Genomic DNA, 18,847 nt, shown 5'->3' with positions numbered 1-18,847 from the left:
ATTGCATAGACATAGATATATACCTCAATTTCTTGCTCTAAAGTCAGATTCCGTTCCAGGCTGCATTCTACCATTTCATTTGTCACAGGGAAATTAGCAGGGATTTGTTTGCATTTTGTAATCATCACAGGGTTGCAGCCATTCAGAAACTGGTATCCAAACATAAAATCTTCCTTCCAATGTTGCATCACATATTCTGTCAAAGAAAATGACAATTTAATTTTTAAAATTCTTAAAGATTAAGAAATATCCTGGGGGTTTAGGGTGAGATGGGGTGGCATTGAAAGTGGATCAGGCTTTCATGTAAATGGAGCAGGACATAATTTTAAGGGACTATGATGAAATTGGCCAAGCCGTGACTTGATGGAGGATCAAAGTTTGATTACAGAGAGATTGGGGAAGAGAAAAATGTAAGATTGAGGTAGATTGAGGTCTTAAAGGGCATGTAAAGTCTAAAATAGAATAAGGCTAGAAATGCTGTATTTTGTATACTAAATATAAACATGAACTTACTGCATCACAAGCCTAATCAAACAAATAATTTATGCTTTCAAAGTTGGCTACAGAGGGTCACCATCTTGTAACTTTGTTAAACATCTTTGCAAGACTAAGACTGTGTGCACATGCTCAGTGTGGTCTGGGCTGCTTAGGAATCGTCATAAACAAAGCTGCTTGAGTTCTGCATGGCTGAGAAGTAAGGCGGGGGCTCTCCCTGCTATTCATAAGTATGATTGTTTCCCTGCTCAGCAGTTAGGGACCGTCTGACAATTCCTATCCACAGCAGTAAATGTAGGGAAAATTTCACTGCATACAGTCAGGTTTCTTATAAAAACAGTACACATTTTTTAATTAAAATATATTGGAGATAGGTTTCTTTTTCATTAAAGAAAGTAAAAATTGGATTTTATTTTTTTTGCCTTTACATGCCCTTTTTAAGCAAGTGAGCCATGGTCTTAATTTAAGGGTATTACACATTTTCGAGTAACTACATTGAAGATATATTTGTATGCCTTGGCTGGTTACTAGCTGGGTGGTAACTAGGGATGCAACAAATCCTTTTTCAACAGGATTTGGCCGAATCCTTCTACCCGGCCAAACCGAATCCTAATTTGCATATGCAAATTGGGGGCAAGGAGGGAAATCGTGTGACTTTTTAATCACAAAACAAGGAAGTAAAAAAAAGTTTTCCCCTTCCCACCCCTAATTTGCATATGCAAATTAGGATTCGGTTCGGTATTCGGCCAATTTTTTGCGAAGGATTCAGTGGTTCGGCCGAATCCAAAATAGTGGATTCAGTGCATCCCTAGTGGTAACCCTATGATCCCTATAAGGAACTCCATCCCGAAGTTTAAATGTGGCCATACATAGGTTGATGAGTACTGTTGACACTCCAGACTGAGTTAGCACTTAATGGCTGATTTATGGGGCCCTCATTTTGGCCTGCTTGGGCAGAATTTATCAGACAGGTTAGAAAACCCCATTGGGCATTGACTGCATCAGACTATTGGGTTTCTATAGTCCCCCCATATGATTTGATTTTTGGCCGGTGGCCCGATGATCAAATCAACCCAACTTGGCCCATTGGGTGAGCAAATTGGACATAGGTGCACTCATTTGGCAAGGTAGAATAAAGCAATAAACACACAGGTGCACAAACAGACAAACACACACAGCAGACACTCAAATACTGACACTGGCACTTGTAGACAAACACATCAAAATTCATTTTTATTTTACTGAAAACAACCTGAAATTGTATTGCTGATTCTAACAAAGATCTTCTCAAAGTCAGCAAAGTCATTCCATGACGACTGGAACATGTGCATGAAGCTGTTAACAAAGAGGTTTTCCATCCTGCAAGGCAAAATTATCCGTGGTTCATCTTCAGGGCTTTTACATGTTATGTTAAAATATAAAATGATTTAGGTCAAAGCAACACATAAAGTTAGTAAATTTGTCAAATGATATTTTGACCATCAATGTCTAATATTCTAGTTTCATTAGGAATGAAGGGAGGCAGAAGATGGCTTTTGGATGTAGCTCAAACATGCATTTCAGTAGTTTTGTTATTACTAGTTCAGAAGGCATTGATAAGATGGTAATACAGGTATGGAGCCTGTTATCCAGAATGCTTGGGACCTGGGGTCTTCTGAATACAGGATGTTTCCATAATTTGGATCCCTAAGTGTAATAAAAAATCAATTACAATAAATAAACCCAAGTTTTGCATCCAATAAGGATTAATTCTATCTGAATTGGGAACAAGTACAAGGTACTGTTTTATTATTACAAAGAAAAAGGAAATCATTTTGGAAAATATGATTTATTTGATTAAAATGGAGTCTGTGGTTAAGACTGTCAAAGTTTTCTGGATAAAGGGTTTCCAGATAATGGATCCCATATCTGTATCCAAAATACCTCTTTAGATATATGGTGTATACATGAGCTGAACTTGTCGTTTGCAAATAAAAGGAATAATGATATGAAATAATAGTAGGAAATTATTGAATTTTGCAGCTAAGAGTTATTTATGAAGCAGCATTGAACTTTACAATTTATTTAACTTGACATATCTTTATTATTAAACCTGGGACAGTAAGGGTCTACCTTCTGCACACTTTGGGGGCTCGTTTTCTAACAACTGCAATGTCATTTTTTCCCCCACACATTTTGAAAAAAGTATGTAGTTTCCCTTTATTTTTGAAAAGCTCTAAAAATTTGTGATTTCTTGAGTGTAAAATCCACGAAAGCCTCTAATGCAAAACATTGCCAAGTAAAAGTTGTCGAGGTGCTATAGAAGTCAATGGGAGCTGTGTTATCTTATTGGACCACTTTTAATCCATTCTAACATTTAGGGGCCCATTTACTTAGCTTGAGTGAAGGAATAGAGGAAAAATACTTCGAATTTCGAATGTTTTTTTTGGCTACTTCGACCATCGAATGGGCTACTTCGACGTTCGACTTCGAACGATTCGAACTAAAAATCGTTCGACTATACGACCATTCGATAGTCGAAGTACTGTCTCTTTAAGAAAAAACTTTGACCCCCCTAGTTCGCCACCTAAAAGCTACCGAAGTCAATGTTAGCCTATGGGGAAGGTCCCCATAGGCTTTGGTAGCTTTTTTAGGTTGAAGAAAAACCGTTCGTTCGATGGATTAAAATCCTTTGAATCGAACGATTCGAAGGATTTAATCGTTCGATCTAAACAATATCGCTAAATCCTTTGATATTCGAAGTCGAAGGATTTAACTTCGACAGTCGAATATCAAGGGTTATTTAACCCTCGATATTCGACCCTAAGTATATTTGCCCCTTAGAGAGTTTTCAGATTTTTTTATCGCTAAGAATGGTAGTAAAAACGCACATTTTTAGAGGCTTTCAAGGTATTCGTATTTTAAAGAGCATTGTTCGGCGCTTTTTTCTGTTTTTACTTTTTCTGTTCGAATCTTTTAATAATTCAGTGTCAATCAAGGTTTTTCTAGTTTGTGAGTTTAGTTGTGGTTTCAAAAACCTCTAAAACCACTAAATATCGATCTAATCGATCCAAATAAGCCTCTTGGTGACACCTCATAATGGAATAAGCTTAAATAGCTTGCAATTAATCATAAGATTAATTAACAGACTCTTGTTGTGTTTTGGTAGCCGAGGATGAGTAGAGTATAACAGTGCTTTATTAGCAGATTCATGCAGCCATTACTCTTCAACAGTAGCTTCACTCTAACACCTTAAGCTGCATAGAAAGTACTAATTACACAGTATAACTATTGTGTAAAGTGACACCTACAGGCCATTTGTATAAACACAACTGGTGTTCGGTCTACGAGGACAGAAAGACCAGTCTCCCATTGCCTTCTACTAATGAACGCAGAAATATGGATTATAGGTTATTGTTGGTATTTGTTGTAGGGAGCTCAAGTTCATCTGCAGTGGGAAATTATTTGTGCGCATTATGAATAACATAGTGCTAATGGCAAACGAGCCATTTTATCCACCATCGGAAAACTAATGGTGGAGCAAAGATAATTCTGATTTAACCCGGAAATCCGGCTCTGCTAGTGCAGAGAGCAATTCTAACTGATGCACTAACTAAGCACCATTTATAAGGATATAATTTTCAGGATATTCACAGATTATTTGTATTTTAGATATATGCATATAAATACATTATATGACAAAATGGATTGTCCCAGTGAGAAGTTTGTGTATGATGGCAGATATGTAGCACCCAGGCTGAGGTATTGACTCCTATTAATGGAGCACAGTTAATCAGCAGATGGAACATTTAGGGGGAGCCTGGGAGTGATGAGAAGTTTAGTCAGCTTGGAGAAGCTGTGAGGAAAGTCTGTATTTTGAAACAAACTGTCTCTCACACTGGGACTCCAGAGAAAGATTGCCTTGTAACGACAGAGAGGACTTCTGTTTTGTGTTTAGTTTCTTTGCTTTATTATTTTCTTCTTCAGCATGGAAGTTGTGCCTGTTTATCTTGTTCACTGTGAAAATAAACCGCAGGCAGATTTATGTTGCCAGCCTCCTGTCTAATCTGTGCAAATGTTTTGCCAGACCCCTACCTGCTGCTACGAGCAATCCTCCACAATATATATATATATATATATATATATATATATATATATATATATAATATATATATATATATATATATATATATATATATATATATATATATATTGTACAGAGAAAAAGTAAGCAAATAAAATAGGAAGGAATGTATGTGGTCAGTGGTGTAATAAGATATTACTGGGCTCCACAGCAAATTATTTTTCAGACCCCCAAAATGTCTAAAGAGTGACCCGTTTTACTAATATTTATTGAAATTGTATATGAATTAGGGCCTCATGGGGCCCCTATATCTCCTGCCCCCCCCCCTGCAGCCGCAGGGTCTGCTTGTTCTGTAGTTACACCCCTGTATGTGGTTATGTGGTTATGTCTTTCTAAAGAATGTGAATAACAACATCCTGAACACTTAGAAAAAGCTATTAAAAAACAGATACTGTAAACAGATATTGTAAGAGGCTCCAACCTGAAGAGCTTAAAGTTGAAAAAATCTTGAGTTTCCTTTTACAAGATGCAATGGATGCTGGTTAATAAGGTTCATGGGATTTTTTTGGTTTATTTACCAATAGGCAGCAAGATGCAAAAGGCCTAAAATGCTTTACTGAACTTTGTACACCCAGGACCAAAAACAAAGGCATCTCAACAGTGCCGTGCCACGCTGGGCAGGCGCCCTAGGCAGGCCCGTCAGTCGCGGCACCTGCGTGAATTCGCGTGCACATGCGTGAATTGAAGTTCGCGCGCATGCGCAGAAGAGCAAAGGAGCGAGAAAAAAATGCAGAGTCGGGCAGAGAAGGAAACCGGACTTGGGGTAGGCGACAGAGGAGGTACGTGCCTGACGCCCTCCCAGCTTTGCGCCCTAGGCATGTGCCTACTCTGCCTACCCCTAGTTCCGCCTTGCATCTCAATAACGTTAAGTCCATTAATGTTTAATATATTACAAAAATAAAAAACATTGGCTGGCCAGTCTACTCACTGTATATCAGCAACAAATACACATTAGCAGGTAACAAATTTATACAGAAACATTCATTAATAAAGGAACAGTAACACCAAAAAATGGAAGTGTTTTAAAGTAATGAAAATGTTGCCCTGCACTGGTAAAACTGATCTGTTTGCTTCAGAAACACTGCTATAGTTAATATAAACAAGCTGCTGTGTAGCAATGGAGGAAATTCAAAAAAGACTATGGGAAAAATTTACTTAAGGTAAGGGCGAAGTGGCTAACGCTGCCAAAAATTCGCCAGTGTGACGTCATTTCAGCACTTTGCCGGTTGCTGGAGATAGACTCTGGCGTAACTTCGCACTCTAACGCAAGGCGAATTTTCGCTCTGGCGAAAGATCGTTACTACGCAAATTCACTAAGTTTTTGATTTTACTGACCGTTACCTCTATCGCCAGACTTGCCTTTGCCACCTCAGACCAGGCGAAGTGCAATAGAGTAGATAGGACTTCCTCAAAAAAAAGTTGGACATTTTTCTAAGTCCCAAAAAACACTGGCATTTTTTCCTTTTTACAGGGTGATAGGCTGAGAATTTTTTTTTGGGGTACCCTCCTTCCCCCCTACATTTCATAACATATGGCACTTAAACTAAACTGTGGGCACATGTGTAGGACAATATAACAACTTTTATATAATTTTATTAAGGTTCCCTGGCCCTGTGTAGTGTAATGTATTTGCTGCAACATATACGTCCATTGTACATTAACTGCACACCGTATGCAAATTAGCCAACGCTAGCGTAACTTCGAACTGCTGGCGTATTTTCACTAGTGCAACTTCGCCATTGTTCGTTACCCTGTGCGCAACTTCGGATCTTCGTGAATTAGCGCTGTCAAGACGATTTTACGCCTGGCGAAGTGTTGCGATGTGCGCAAGGCCAGTGCTGGCGAAATTTCGCCGGTTAGTGAATTTGCCCCTATATGGCACAGGTTAACTAATGGATAACAGATAGATAGATTATGTTCTACAGAGCTTATCTGCTATGTAATCTGAGCTTTTTCTCCTTTGAATGGCTGCCCCCATTGCTACACAGCATCTTATTTATATAAACAATAGTAGTGTTTCTGAAGCAAACACAGCAATTTTACCACGTCAGGGCAACACTGCATTATATTTTTATTACTTTAAAACACTTTAATTTTTTGACTTTACTGTTCCTTTAACAAGTTGTTGCCTTTTCATATGCATCAGTAAAGTGGTTTAAATATACTCGAGCAAAATTTAGAGCACTAAATCTTGTAGGGTGACATAATGGACTACACCCTGCACAAACTGAAAGTTTAATAATATCCGTATTACAAAACATCCGCAAAGTTGGTTTCTTTTTTTTGTGTCTGATGTATGATCGTCTAACAGGCTAAAATTAGCAGACAAACCTAATTCTAAATGTATCATCTGCACAGACAGTAATGTGGGCGTTTGTGACATTCTAATTACAAGTTTCTAATTCTTCACCCTCTCCCATCCAGCAAAGCTTTTCGGAGACTGTATTGATGCTTAAATAATAATAATAATAGTAATAATAACAATAATAATAATAATAAAGTATAATAAGACTTCTTTACAAAGCACAACCGCATGAAAAGATCAGGTTTGTATTTTTCTCACTTACGCTTTGGTGTAATTTAAGATGAAATCAACTCCTTTTTCACTGTCAAATTGAATGTCATGTGGCAAGTCACTGTGAGAATGTGCATCAATGCTCAGGGGGAAACTAGGATACCACTCTTTCCATCTATAGGCAAGGAACAAAAATGCTGAGAAATTAAATGTGGCATTAATGAAATAATTATTATATAATATTATTATTACTACTCCATGTGTTTATAAAGCACCAACATATTATGAAGCACGGTACAATGAAAGGGTGGAAACATACATATTATGTACAATACTGCTCTATAGTTTAATTTTATTTCGGCTACAATGGGTCAGTTTTCTAAATTAAATGTAACTACATGGTAATAACTGAAAACTCTAAACAAGAAGGTGATGGGCCAATTTACTAATATTCAGATTTTTATTTTTTCACGAGTTAAAACGCTCTAAAAATTTGAGATTAATTGTGTAAAAAAACACGAAAAACTCCAATACAAAACTGCTACAAGTAATAGAAGTCAATTGATGCTGCTCTGATCCTACTGGACCATTTGTAATAAATTTTGACTTATAAAGGTTTTTGGTTTAATCATGGTTTAAAAGACCCACTAAATTTCAACCTTTAATAAATAGACCTCCTCATCTCTATTCTAAAGCTGGCTTGTGTATGGAGGCCTCCCAATGGCCTGCTTGCTTGATATCTGGCTATATATACCAGCTAAATATGGTCTCCATAGGCCCATATTATGATCTGGTTTTTGTTTTCCAGGCCAAGGATTGTATTACCCAACTGGGCCTAGTCTGTAGGTGTCCAACTCTGGCAGAGATCTGCTCATTTAGTGGCATTACCGAACCAGAGGATCTCAAAGTGTATGCCAGTATAAGCCTTGTCATGTGATCTTAGGCAAACAAGAGGAGCAGAATGAGGGAAAACTTAAAATAAGGGAATGGAAAATTGAGCTTTCACTGTATGTTAATTCATATAATAACATATACAGTATACATGCTAATACAGGTAGCTAAAATAACAATACCAGAGTTTATCTTTACTAGTATAACCATATTAAGAGAACTATTACATAAAGAGAACCGTATGTAATATATTATTACATATAGAGATATTTATGGAATACAAAACTTAAAGTACCTGTACAATTTTTGCCTTTCTTGCAGTTCTTTTCGTCTGTGCTGCTTAAGGACTTGAGTAACATCATCTCGAGACAATTTTGCTGCATTAAAACATAATTATATGGAGATTATTCAGGTTACTTCATCTGAGGTATCACCACCTTCTCTTGGTTTAGCTGTTCTAGAATATGCCCATATGCACTGTCCCACATGGCATAGTGTGTGGCCTTAAAGGAGAACTAAAGCCTAAAAATGAATATGCCTAAAAATGCCATATTTTATATACTGAACTTATTGCACCAGCCTAAAGTTTCAACTTCTCAATAGCAGCAATGATCGAGGACTTCAAACTTGTCACAGGGGGGTCACCATTTTGGAAAGTGTCGGCGACACTCACATGCTCAGTGGGCTCTGTTGAGAAGCTAAGCTTAGGGGTTGTCATGTATTATCAAGCAGAAAATGAGGTTGGCCTGTAATTTAAGATGATGCTACAGGGCTGATTATTAAATTCTAATGCGAGTTGCTCTGGTTTCTGTGCTGCCATGTAGTAATTATCTCTATTAATTACTAATCAGCCTTTTTTAGTGACATTTATATTCTATATATACAGCATAATGTGTGTTGACCCCTAAGATCAGTAAGTGACAGCAGCACAGAGCATGTGCAGTGAATCAGCAGAAAAAAAGATGCGGAGCTGCTGCGGCATCTTTGGAGACACAAATCTTTACTGCTAAAGGGCTGTGGTTGCCTTGGGCTGGTACAGAAGCCCAAAATATAATGTACAACATTTCTAGCTACTTTTTTAGTTAAGCTTTAGTTCTCCTTTAACTGAAGTCACGAGCCTGATCTTTCATCAGGGGTGGCAGGAATACCCCTTACTATGGGGCAGATTATGCAATTATCAACTAACATTTCAATAAACCTTTATTAAGGGGCAGATTTATCAAGGGTCGAAATTAATTCGAGGGAATTTTCGAAGTAAATAAATTCGAAATTCAAAGTAATTTTTTGGATACTTCGACCATCGGTTAGGATACTACGACTTCGAATTTACTTCAAATTCGTTTCAAAGAAAAAATGGTTTGACCATTCGCTAATCGAAGTACTGTCTATTTAAAAAAACTTCAACTTCAATACTTCGCCAAATTTAACCTGCCGAAGTGCTACAACTTCGGCAGGGACCTTCTACAACCATTTTCTAAGTCTTTACATATCGGAGTAAAATCATTCGATCGTACGCTAAAATAGTTTGAATCATTCGATTCGAACGATTTAATCGTTCGATTGAACGATTTTACTTCCATGGCCAAAATTCGGTGAAAAATACTTCGACTTCAATATTCGAATTCAAAGTATTTTAATTCGATGGTCGAATTTCGAAGTATTTTTTACTTCGAAATTCGACTCTTGATAAATCTGCCCCTTATTGTGCCATAGACTTGTCCCAAGACTTCTCTGAAGACAGAAATATTTCCTTAAATTTTACGGTTCATTTACCAATTTCCCTACTACTACTACTACTACTAGCTACTAGGCTAGACTATGCTTTAGCTCTACCTTCATCTGGGCTTACGTGGAGGCTTATTTATTAAGGGTCGAATATTAGACGTTCTAGAGGTTTAGGAAATAAACTAAATTCACTAAGTCTAAACCATAATTGTCATTTAAATTTATTAAATTATAAAAAGTAAAAGAAAAAATCCAATTACCCTAAAAACTTCTAAAAATTCGAGTTTTTCAAATAATTCGTATCAGAAAAAAAAATCTGGAACCTCTAATATTCTGATTGGTTTAAAAATGGTCCAATAGGATCACCACTCTGCCCATTGCCTTCTATAGCACCTCAACAAATTCTACTTGGCGAAGTTTGACATGAAAGGCTTTCGTGTTTTTTTCACTTGATACATTTTGAATTTTTCGAAAATGCGGAAAACTAAAATTTTTTCATAGTTTGTGGAAAAAAATAAAAATTCAACTGTTAATAAAATATCCCTATAGCTAAAGATGCTTTTTTTAAAAAAATTCATAGTCAACAATCAGAATGTAGTAGCAGGTATGGGATCTATTATAGAATCCTTTTATCCAGAAAGTCCCAAAATATGACAACAGCATTTCCCATACTGTGACATTTATATGTCACTTTTTAAACGTATACTGACTGCAAACAACCGCCTTGGATCATGTCTTTTAAAGTTTCTGTTAAAGGGGTGGTTAACCTTAAAATTTACTTTTAGTATGGTGTAGAGAATGATATTTCGAGACAATTTGCAATTTTTTAAATTTTTTTTTACTATTTGTGGTTTTTGAGTTATTTAGTTTTTTATTTAGCAGCTCTACAGTTTGCAATTTCAGCAATCTGGTTGCTAGGGGACAAATTACCCTAGCAACCAAGCACTGATTTAAATAAAAGACTGGCATATGAATAGGAGAGGGCCTGAATAGAAATTGTAGTAGGAGAAAGTAGCAATAACAATAAATGTGTAGCCTTACAGAGCATTTGTTTTTTAGATGGGGTCAGTGACCCCCCATTTGAAACCTGGAAAAAATCTGAAGAAGAAGGCAAATAATTAAAAAACTACATAATGAAGACCAAATGAAAAGTTCTGTAGAATTGGCCATTTTATATCATACTAAAAGTTAACTTAAAGCTGAACCACCCCTTTAACATAACAACATTGGAGAAGGAGCCAGAGGGGTAAAGCTAATCCCCAGTTCAAAACTTTTAATAAGTTTTTTGTACACTGCATCCCCTAATGCGATGATCTTCCATGACCCATGTAATTTGTAACCTAGGTTGGTGTGGAAGAAAAAATGGAATTGAGATAAATTGGAGTAAATTGTTCTTACACTAGTGAATAATAAAACACCAAATTCACAATAACCAGAACTCCGCATATTTATTTTTCTCCACTCTACCCCAAAAATTTAATTTTTATGTAAAAAAGTTGGAGTAATACTATTCTACCAGTTTAACTCCATCTTTGTGAATTTTGTTTTACTTTACTCAAGCAAAATGGAGTTAATAACTACAAAAAACTTACACCAACTTCAAATTGTTGCAAGTTGTTTCCAAGATTTGCAACAACATTTTAATTCCAAAGTTTACAAAACCAAAAGAGTTTTGGGAATCTGATGTTCTTTTAACTCCAATAATAATAATTGGTTAAAAATTAATGTCTACAAAAATTTAGGGAAAAACTCAGTGGATCACTTCAGCTCCTATTTCATGAATAGCACCTGGGTGCAAACATTGCTCAGAAACCTGGATATCTGCACACAAATGAAATGTGTTAGGAATTAGGACACAGATCAATACTGCACATGTTTTGTCACAACAGCCTTTTGTAGAGAAAGCCAATGGTGAAAGAACCCTAGATAACCTTGTTAAATGCACTACGTGCCGTGTGATGTGTTGTTACATGAGCTGGCTTCTGATTAACATTACTGTGGAAAGTGTAAATATGATAACAGATCTCAATTTATCTTAGTACGTCAATAGTCTTTTGTGTATTGCAAATAATCTCCATGGTATAAATCTGACTATAATTTCTGAGTAAAGAAGGACCCACGGATCAGGCACACCACATCAAAGCCCCTTTACAATAATTAACATTGCTACCAGTGTGAAGATTAATGCAGCTGATTCAATCTCATATTGCCCCCCCCTTGCACCATACAGCATGCCAATGTGCCCGAACCAGTGGGACCCAACAAAACCCACCAGGTTTTTCATTGGTGCCCCGGTGGGCCAGTCCAGCCCTGTTGAAACCCAATAGTGCAGTGGTATAACTATGGGGAAACAGAAGCAGCAGTCTTGGCAGGGGCCTGGGGGACTGGAGGCCCAGACAAGGGTTTGCATCCTCTATATCAGAGCTGTCCAACATCTGTGGTCCTGAGGGCTGGAATTTTTCCTGGCCTACATGGTGGAGGGCCGATAATGGAAGCCAGTGTTGACCACTCCCTGTTTTAAACCACCCCATGTTAACACAAGACGATGTTCACATTAATGGTGGTAGCACACCAAAAAAACAAATGGTTGGTGCTCATTGCAGGGCTATCACTCATCACTCATATGTGAAAAAAGTTAAGTCATATTAAGACATAGCCTTAAATCAATATGCCTCCTCCTCCCCTGTGGATAACACAGCACCCCCACCACATAATTAAACACCTTAGGGACCCTTAACAATAATTTTCAAATGCTAACAAACCCCCAGAACAAATACCAGACTTATGTTCCACAGGCAGAGCAGGGCACGCACATGGAGCATAGGGAAGGCAGAATATGGCACACACAGGGAGCATAGGGATGGCAGAGTATGGCACACACAGGCAGAGTATGGCACACCCAAGAAGAAAAGGGCAGGCATAGGGTTGCCACCTTTTCTGGAAAACAATACCGGCGTTCCTGTATATTTATCTTTTTTTCCTTATTAATAACATTGAGCTCAACCATCATTTTACCAGCCAAGCCGGTAACATAACGGTCAGGTAAAAACCCTAGGCAGGCATAGTATGGCACACACAGAGAGCATATAGCAGGCATGGTATGGCACATACAGGGAGCATAGAGCAGGCAGAGTATGGCACACACAGGGAGCATAGGGCAGAACAGAGCAGGAGTCAAGGAAATCTATTTGGACCACTCCAAGATGTACTACATACAGTGACACAGTGCTGATGCCCCTCCAACAGTTTGTATCAGTGTGAACAGGTGAACAATGTGGGCAGTTTCAGTCTGGGTCTCAGGTGTGACCAGTGCAGGGCTAAGGGGTATTAACAATAGATGTGTTACAGGTGTGAAGAATGCAGGAGGATTACATGTGTGAACAATATAGGGGATTACAGTCATCATTTTAGGTTTAAACACTGCAAATCCACTTAATCTCTGTAGTTATACCCTTTAAATCTTACACATGGAAGGCAGACACAGTAGACAGACTTTCATTTCAGGGGGGGTTCCAGGCAGCCACCAGTTGGACAGCCCTGCTCTATATTATAGAAATCCAAATTTCACAGCAGCTGAGAGTTTGCGGGAAGTTGGGGATGCAAGTGGGCAGTGGAACAGGGGGATGGGGAGGAATGGCTATATTTTTTTTATGAGAGGGCCCAGTGCTATGTATTTACCCTACTGCAATAGTGTATCTAGTTTATACAAATAACTATCATCACTTTCTGAGCAACTTCTGTTTCTTTTCTTTTTTTTTATTCATGCAGTGTGATCCACGTGAATAACATGTATTTCATAATCCATATACATTGTGAAGTGTGATTTTTCAACAGGCAAGATAAGAACCTTGGTGATTCTGTATTTCTTTAGATGCGGTTGCATATTTTATGGTCCCTAATTTTATTATTGCAATGACGACCCATTGAATTGTAGTGTGTTTTTGTGTGTGCACGTTTTGTTACGTTTTGCACATACTACAGTATAATACACAACACTCAGTACATGCCATGCTCTAGGCCAGTATATCAAAATTCACATCTATAAACCTCAATCTAGCTCCATTAATATGATCTTGGCTTGCTTATCTTTCATCTCCACAGGGAAAGCAGATGTATAATGTCCCAAAATAGTTTTGTCTACATCATACTAAGTTAGGCCTGCACTTAATCCAGGATTTGGTGATGGATTCTGCTGATTGCCAGCCCTATTTGCAGCATAAATTCTTTATATAAATCACCATTCTCAAGCATTTTAATCTAGATGCTAGAAAGTATACCAACAGTGGTTTGTAGCTTAAGCTTGTCTGACAATGGGGCACATTTACTAAAAGGTGAATTGTGTTTTTTTTGTGAAAATTTGCCAAAATGACAATTCACAATGAGAGCTCCAATTTACTAAAAGGCGAGTAAAATACGTCACTAGTGAAAAACCACGGTGCTGGAGAACGTTTGTGCTGTTTACGCCAGGTGAAATTTCGCTTAGGCAAACGATCGTTAATTCACTTACTGTATTTACTTCAGAAACACTACTATGGTTTATGTATTTACATCGGCTGTAAATATTTTTCTAAACACACAAACAAAAATCGCAGTGTTGCTGGTCATTTTGTGTTATGGTAACTGAACTGAACCAAAGATTAAAGAAGGGTGATACCTGAAATATATGTATATAAGTGTATGTACTGTATATATAGATATATATAGATATATATAGATATACACATACCCACACGCATACAAAGAAAGGTTCTCTGAACTCAAAGCAGAAATTGCGTGTCCATATATTGCAATATGTGCAACCTGGCCAACTACATCATGCCTGGTCTATTCAAGGTTAAAACTCCCAAATTATTGCCCTTTTTATTGGACACCACAGGAATTTAAGGATGGGGCAATGAGAGGGTGATAAATGATGAAACATGAAGTTTACATTGATTATAATGAGCCTAAAATAATGCCATAATGTTTGTTTCGTTTATAAAAGCTGTGAAAAAGAAGGGGAAATGGCTGATATCTTGTTTGATATCATGTCATTTGCATCTAGTGAAGTTTATTTATAAGGGACATAAGGCCCATTGATCTGCAGAGAAGGGTTAGTCCATTGTTACACGTTTTACTTGTTCCATAGGAACTATTTACATAAGTCTGGCAACTCATGCAAACTGACTGATAGCACAAGGATAACATCAAGTAAAAACTACCTGTGGTATTACTCCTTTCTAAGAATATAAATGGCAATATATCACTTCACACAATGGGGCAGATTTACTTGCATGCAAATTTTTGCCTTGGAAATCTTTGTCATACTTTGTACAACTTCACCAGACATTATTTTGTGACGACATGCGCGTATTTATCAAAATACGTCATTTTGTCTCAGCAAAGGAACATTCATCAGTGAAGCTTTGATAGCACAAATATTTCTTAGTGATTTTTCTCTAGCCAGTAGTGTAAGGGCCCCCCTGCAATAAAATCTTCAGAGGGGCCCAGCGCACTCTGATCCCCATCCTCCCGCCCACGTCCCGCCTCACCTCTGCCCCACCCACATCCTGCCCCACCTCCTCCCACTTCTGCCTGACTTGCTTCCCCCTTCCTCACCAGTCAGAGAGAGTGGCTGGGGAGGAGGGTTTTTTTATTATCTATAGACGAAGCCTTTTGTTCATTTTACTTTTATCACCAACCCCTTCTCTACAATAGTGTAGCTAGCAGGCCTTGACCCCACTTTACTGGTTGCAAACATTGGAAACAGCCTTAGCCTTCCCTGTATTCACATTGGAGGGCCAGCAAGGTTCTTGGGTAGGCAAGTACACTAGATATTTGTGGGCCCCATGGCAAATTATTTTTCAGGCCCCCAAAATGTCTAGAGGTTGAAATTTATTGAAATTGTATATGAATTATGGCCTCATGGGGTCCCTATACCTCCTGGCCCTACCTGCAACTTCCTCTGAAGTTACACCCATGCAAGTACAGGTTACTTTCACATGTTGACATGCCCTTCTGTATTGATACAGTTTAGTTTTGCTAGAGTGTGTTTTTCCCTCTGAGCACAGGCCAAAGGCTGAGAATACGTAACTGTGGCTCAGCTACTTCACTTACCAAGGAACAGTTCAGTGTTTGAAGTGTGGCTCAGCATCCTGCCATAGCAAAATTAAAATGTGCAGCCCCCTACAGCAATACACTTTGCAGAAGCTTGTGGTGCTAAAATGTCTTTGCAGTAGTGAGCTAGCCTAAATTTCAATTTCATTTATCAACCCAGCTTGATCTTATTACAGCAAGAACGTGATATTGGACTGTAATGGCGATGGAGGGTTGCTGGCACCTTTCCAGTGCTACATCTTACACTTTTCCCTCTTGGAACTTTTCACCCTTCTGATTAAGCAGTCAAGCAACATGACTCTCAGTGCCTCCTCTTTATTCTCTATATCATGCTTCTCACACCCAAGACTTTCTGGGAAAGTCCTGCTCACACCCTAACCAGCTGACAGAAAGAAATAACTATGAATAATAAAGCAACATACACTTTATGCAGCATATATAAAACATTAAACAAGTTTCTGAGTAAACCAAGGCAATAAATGTTGAGGCATTTCACAACTTTAATCCATTACATGGCACTAACCTTTTCCTTCTCGAAGAACTACCTCCTTGTCATTGGTGATCCACCTGTAGCACGGAAACTCAAGATAATCTCCAGATGGTGTTTTGACAGTTATATGTCGGCAGTACCAGTCATCCTTGTACCAGTATTTGTGTTTTTCCAGCTTTAAAAGCTGAATGTCTCCAATGTCTTCTGGTTCTGTTATATCATAGGAATCGATCTAAAAGGGAATTAAGGGTAGTATCATTGGTAGGTGAGAAATGTATTGAAGTGTAACTGAAAAGTATTCAGTATTCGAGGTGGTCAGTGTAAAAACCAAACTTCTAGATCTGGTGCTATGCATGAATATTATTTTAACACAGTACATTGGAAATTTACATTAAAGCATAAATAAAATGGCAGGTTGTGGTTGTGAATATGGTTCAGACTATAAAGCAGTTTTAGATGGGAAGTCTCAGAACAGCTTCTTCTAGGTGTGAAAGCTAATGTAACCTACTGACATCATAATTTGGTTATGACAAGAGCACGAAGCAGAGAATTAGAGTCCCTGTTGCCCATGTCTTTAGCAGGGTTGTATTTAGGTTCAATCCTACAATAAGCACTGAACCTCAGCCTACCCCCTTCTCCCTTGATTGGGGCATGTGCAGAGGCCTGTCACCTGTCTGTGCTGACCTCTGTTCTTCACCTCTCAGCTCTGCTGCTGGATCAAGCAAAAGTATCTGTTGGTAGGCTGGGGGAACTTTTTTTTACCTCTATTTTTCTATTTATCATATAGACACCCGTGGGCTGCCCTACTAAAGCTGCTGCTCTAGGCATTGGTGCCTATATGGTAGATATGCTCTTGGGGTTTTGCTAAAATAGAGCAAGTTAAACTGATAAACAAAAAGGTTATTTCGCATACCTGATATTATAGTCTTTATAATTACAGTACAGGTATGGGATCCATTATCCGGAAACCCATTATACAGAATGCTCTGAAATACGGAAAGACTGTTTCCCATAGACTCCATTATAATAAATAAATCCAGATTTTTTTTCAATTATTTTCTTTTTCTCTGTAATAATAAAACAGTAGCTTGTACTTGATCCAAACTAAGATATAATTAATCTTTATAAGCCTATTGGGTTTATTTAATGTTTACATTGTTTTGTAATAGATATATATATTATATATATTTTTTTTTTAATGTATTTGCAGACCTCCTGCTCTCAAGCTCGACAGCAAAAAAAAGAGAAGTAAAATGAACGCAACATGGAAATAAACGGAAGCGTTACTGGACTGATGATTGGCAAATTGAGCCTCTTCAGTTGTGTCATTCCCCAGCCATTTAACCCCAAATAAATACACATTACACCACTGTAAGATGGAAAATGAGCAGCTCCAGCAAAAACCAGGACTGAAAAAGATAGAATGTGCTGCCGACAGAAATTGAAGTCTAGAACAGAAGTCAGTGCTTCAATCTGTAGATTCATTTATAGCTAGGATACACATGCTGCGTATATAGTGAATAAAGTATCCCTATAGTAAAATATAAGAATATTATAAGCCACTGAGGAGTTCCATGACTCTTCGGTGACTTCGGCCTTGTGCTTTTATACAGGTCATGGAACTCTGAGGTTACTTGTAATAGTTTCCAACAATGGGTACTTTGTTTATTATAATACACAAGATTTAGTGAGTTGTGACAAAAATGTTTATATCTGATGACATCACTAAGGGGTCCGTTTACTAAAGTGCGTTAAAAATATTCGCACAATATATAGACAGAATTTTCGCCAAATATGTTATCGCCAGTTTACTAACCTGCGGTAAATATAAATTTGCGAATTTTCTTGCGCAAGAATAATTGTTCGCCAGTTATCGCATTTGCTGAAAATAACGCTACGAACACATTAACGCATGGTTTACTAAACAGCGAAATGTGCTAAAGACAAAATTAACGCCAGAATATTCGCAAACTTTTACCGCCACCTATGTAGTGGCGTAAAAGTATTTTTTTCACCAGAAAATTCTCAAGGGGCAGGAAATATCCCATAATACTGTTTTTTTTTACCCATCATTCTTTGCTGACAGGAGAGAGATCTGTAGCTATTGCTGACAGGATGTTTTGGCTTCTGCTTCTATCTGTTGCAATAGCAGCAGTTTCAGCTCAGGGGCGTATTATTGGCAGCGGCATCACAGTCCAAGGATTCGTCAGCCTCTACACTTTTTTGGTTTCATTGTGATTGGCTACATTAAACTGTGCATTTCTATGAAGCAAAGAGATTGACTGGTATCATTTCTTGTTCATATGATTCTGTTGGCAGAAGAGTTTATATGATGCAGACATGTTTGATTGGTGTTACTCTGGTAATGTTGTTGGATGGTATAATCATCAGTCAATAAAGTTTATGAGTTTTGAAGATGCATTTCTGGCCATAAATGTCACAGTAAAAATTGCCATAATAACCGCCATAAAACAAGACTATAATATAGCATAAATATTCGCAAAAACGTAAT

The 18,847-nt window shown here is 37.8% G+C and overlaps 1 protein-coding gene and 1 pseudogene across 2 annotated transcripts in view; one reads left to right on the top strand and one right to left on the bottom strand.

Annotated features, from left to right (window-relative positions):
- Positions 1-18,050, top strand: part of LOC108705256 — a 34,890-nt pseudogene extending 16,840 nt beyond the window's left edge.
- LOC121396266 (polyunsaturated fatty acid 5-lipoxygenase-like) overlaps positions 1-18,847 on the bottom strand; it is a 33,924-nt gene that overhangs the window by 10,009 nt on the left and 5,068 nt on the right. For both annotated transcript variants that reach the window (XM_041571076.1, XM_041571075.1), the window contains exons 2-6: positions 16,369-16,567; positions 8,320-8,401; positions 7,186-7,308; positions 1,748-1,854; positions 24-196 (exon numbers count right to left, since the gene is read on the bottom strand). In XM_041571076.1, the coding sequence (XP_041427010.1) occupies positions 24-196; positions 1,748-1,854; positions 7,186-7,308; positions 8,320-8,401; positions 16,369-16,567 (684 nt within the window). The remainder of the gene's footprint in view (positions 1-23; positions 197-1,747; positions 1,855-7,185; positions 7,309-8,319; positions 8,402-16,368; positions 16,568-18,847) is intronic.

Source organism: Xenopus laevis, chromosome 7S, assembly GCF_017654675.1.
Source record: "Xenopus laevis strain J_2021 chromosome 7S, Xenopus_laevis_v10.1, whole genome shotgun sequence".
Classification (NCBI taxonomy): domain Eukaryota; kingdom Metazoa; phylum Chordata; class Amphibia; order Anura; family Pipidae; genus Xenopus; species Xenopus laevis.
This window is presented reverse-complemented; position numbering and strand designations above follow the sequence as displayed.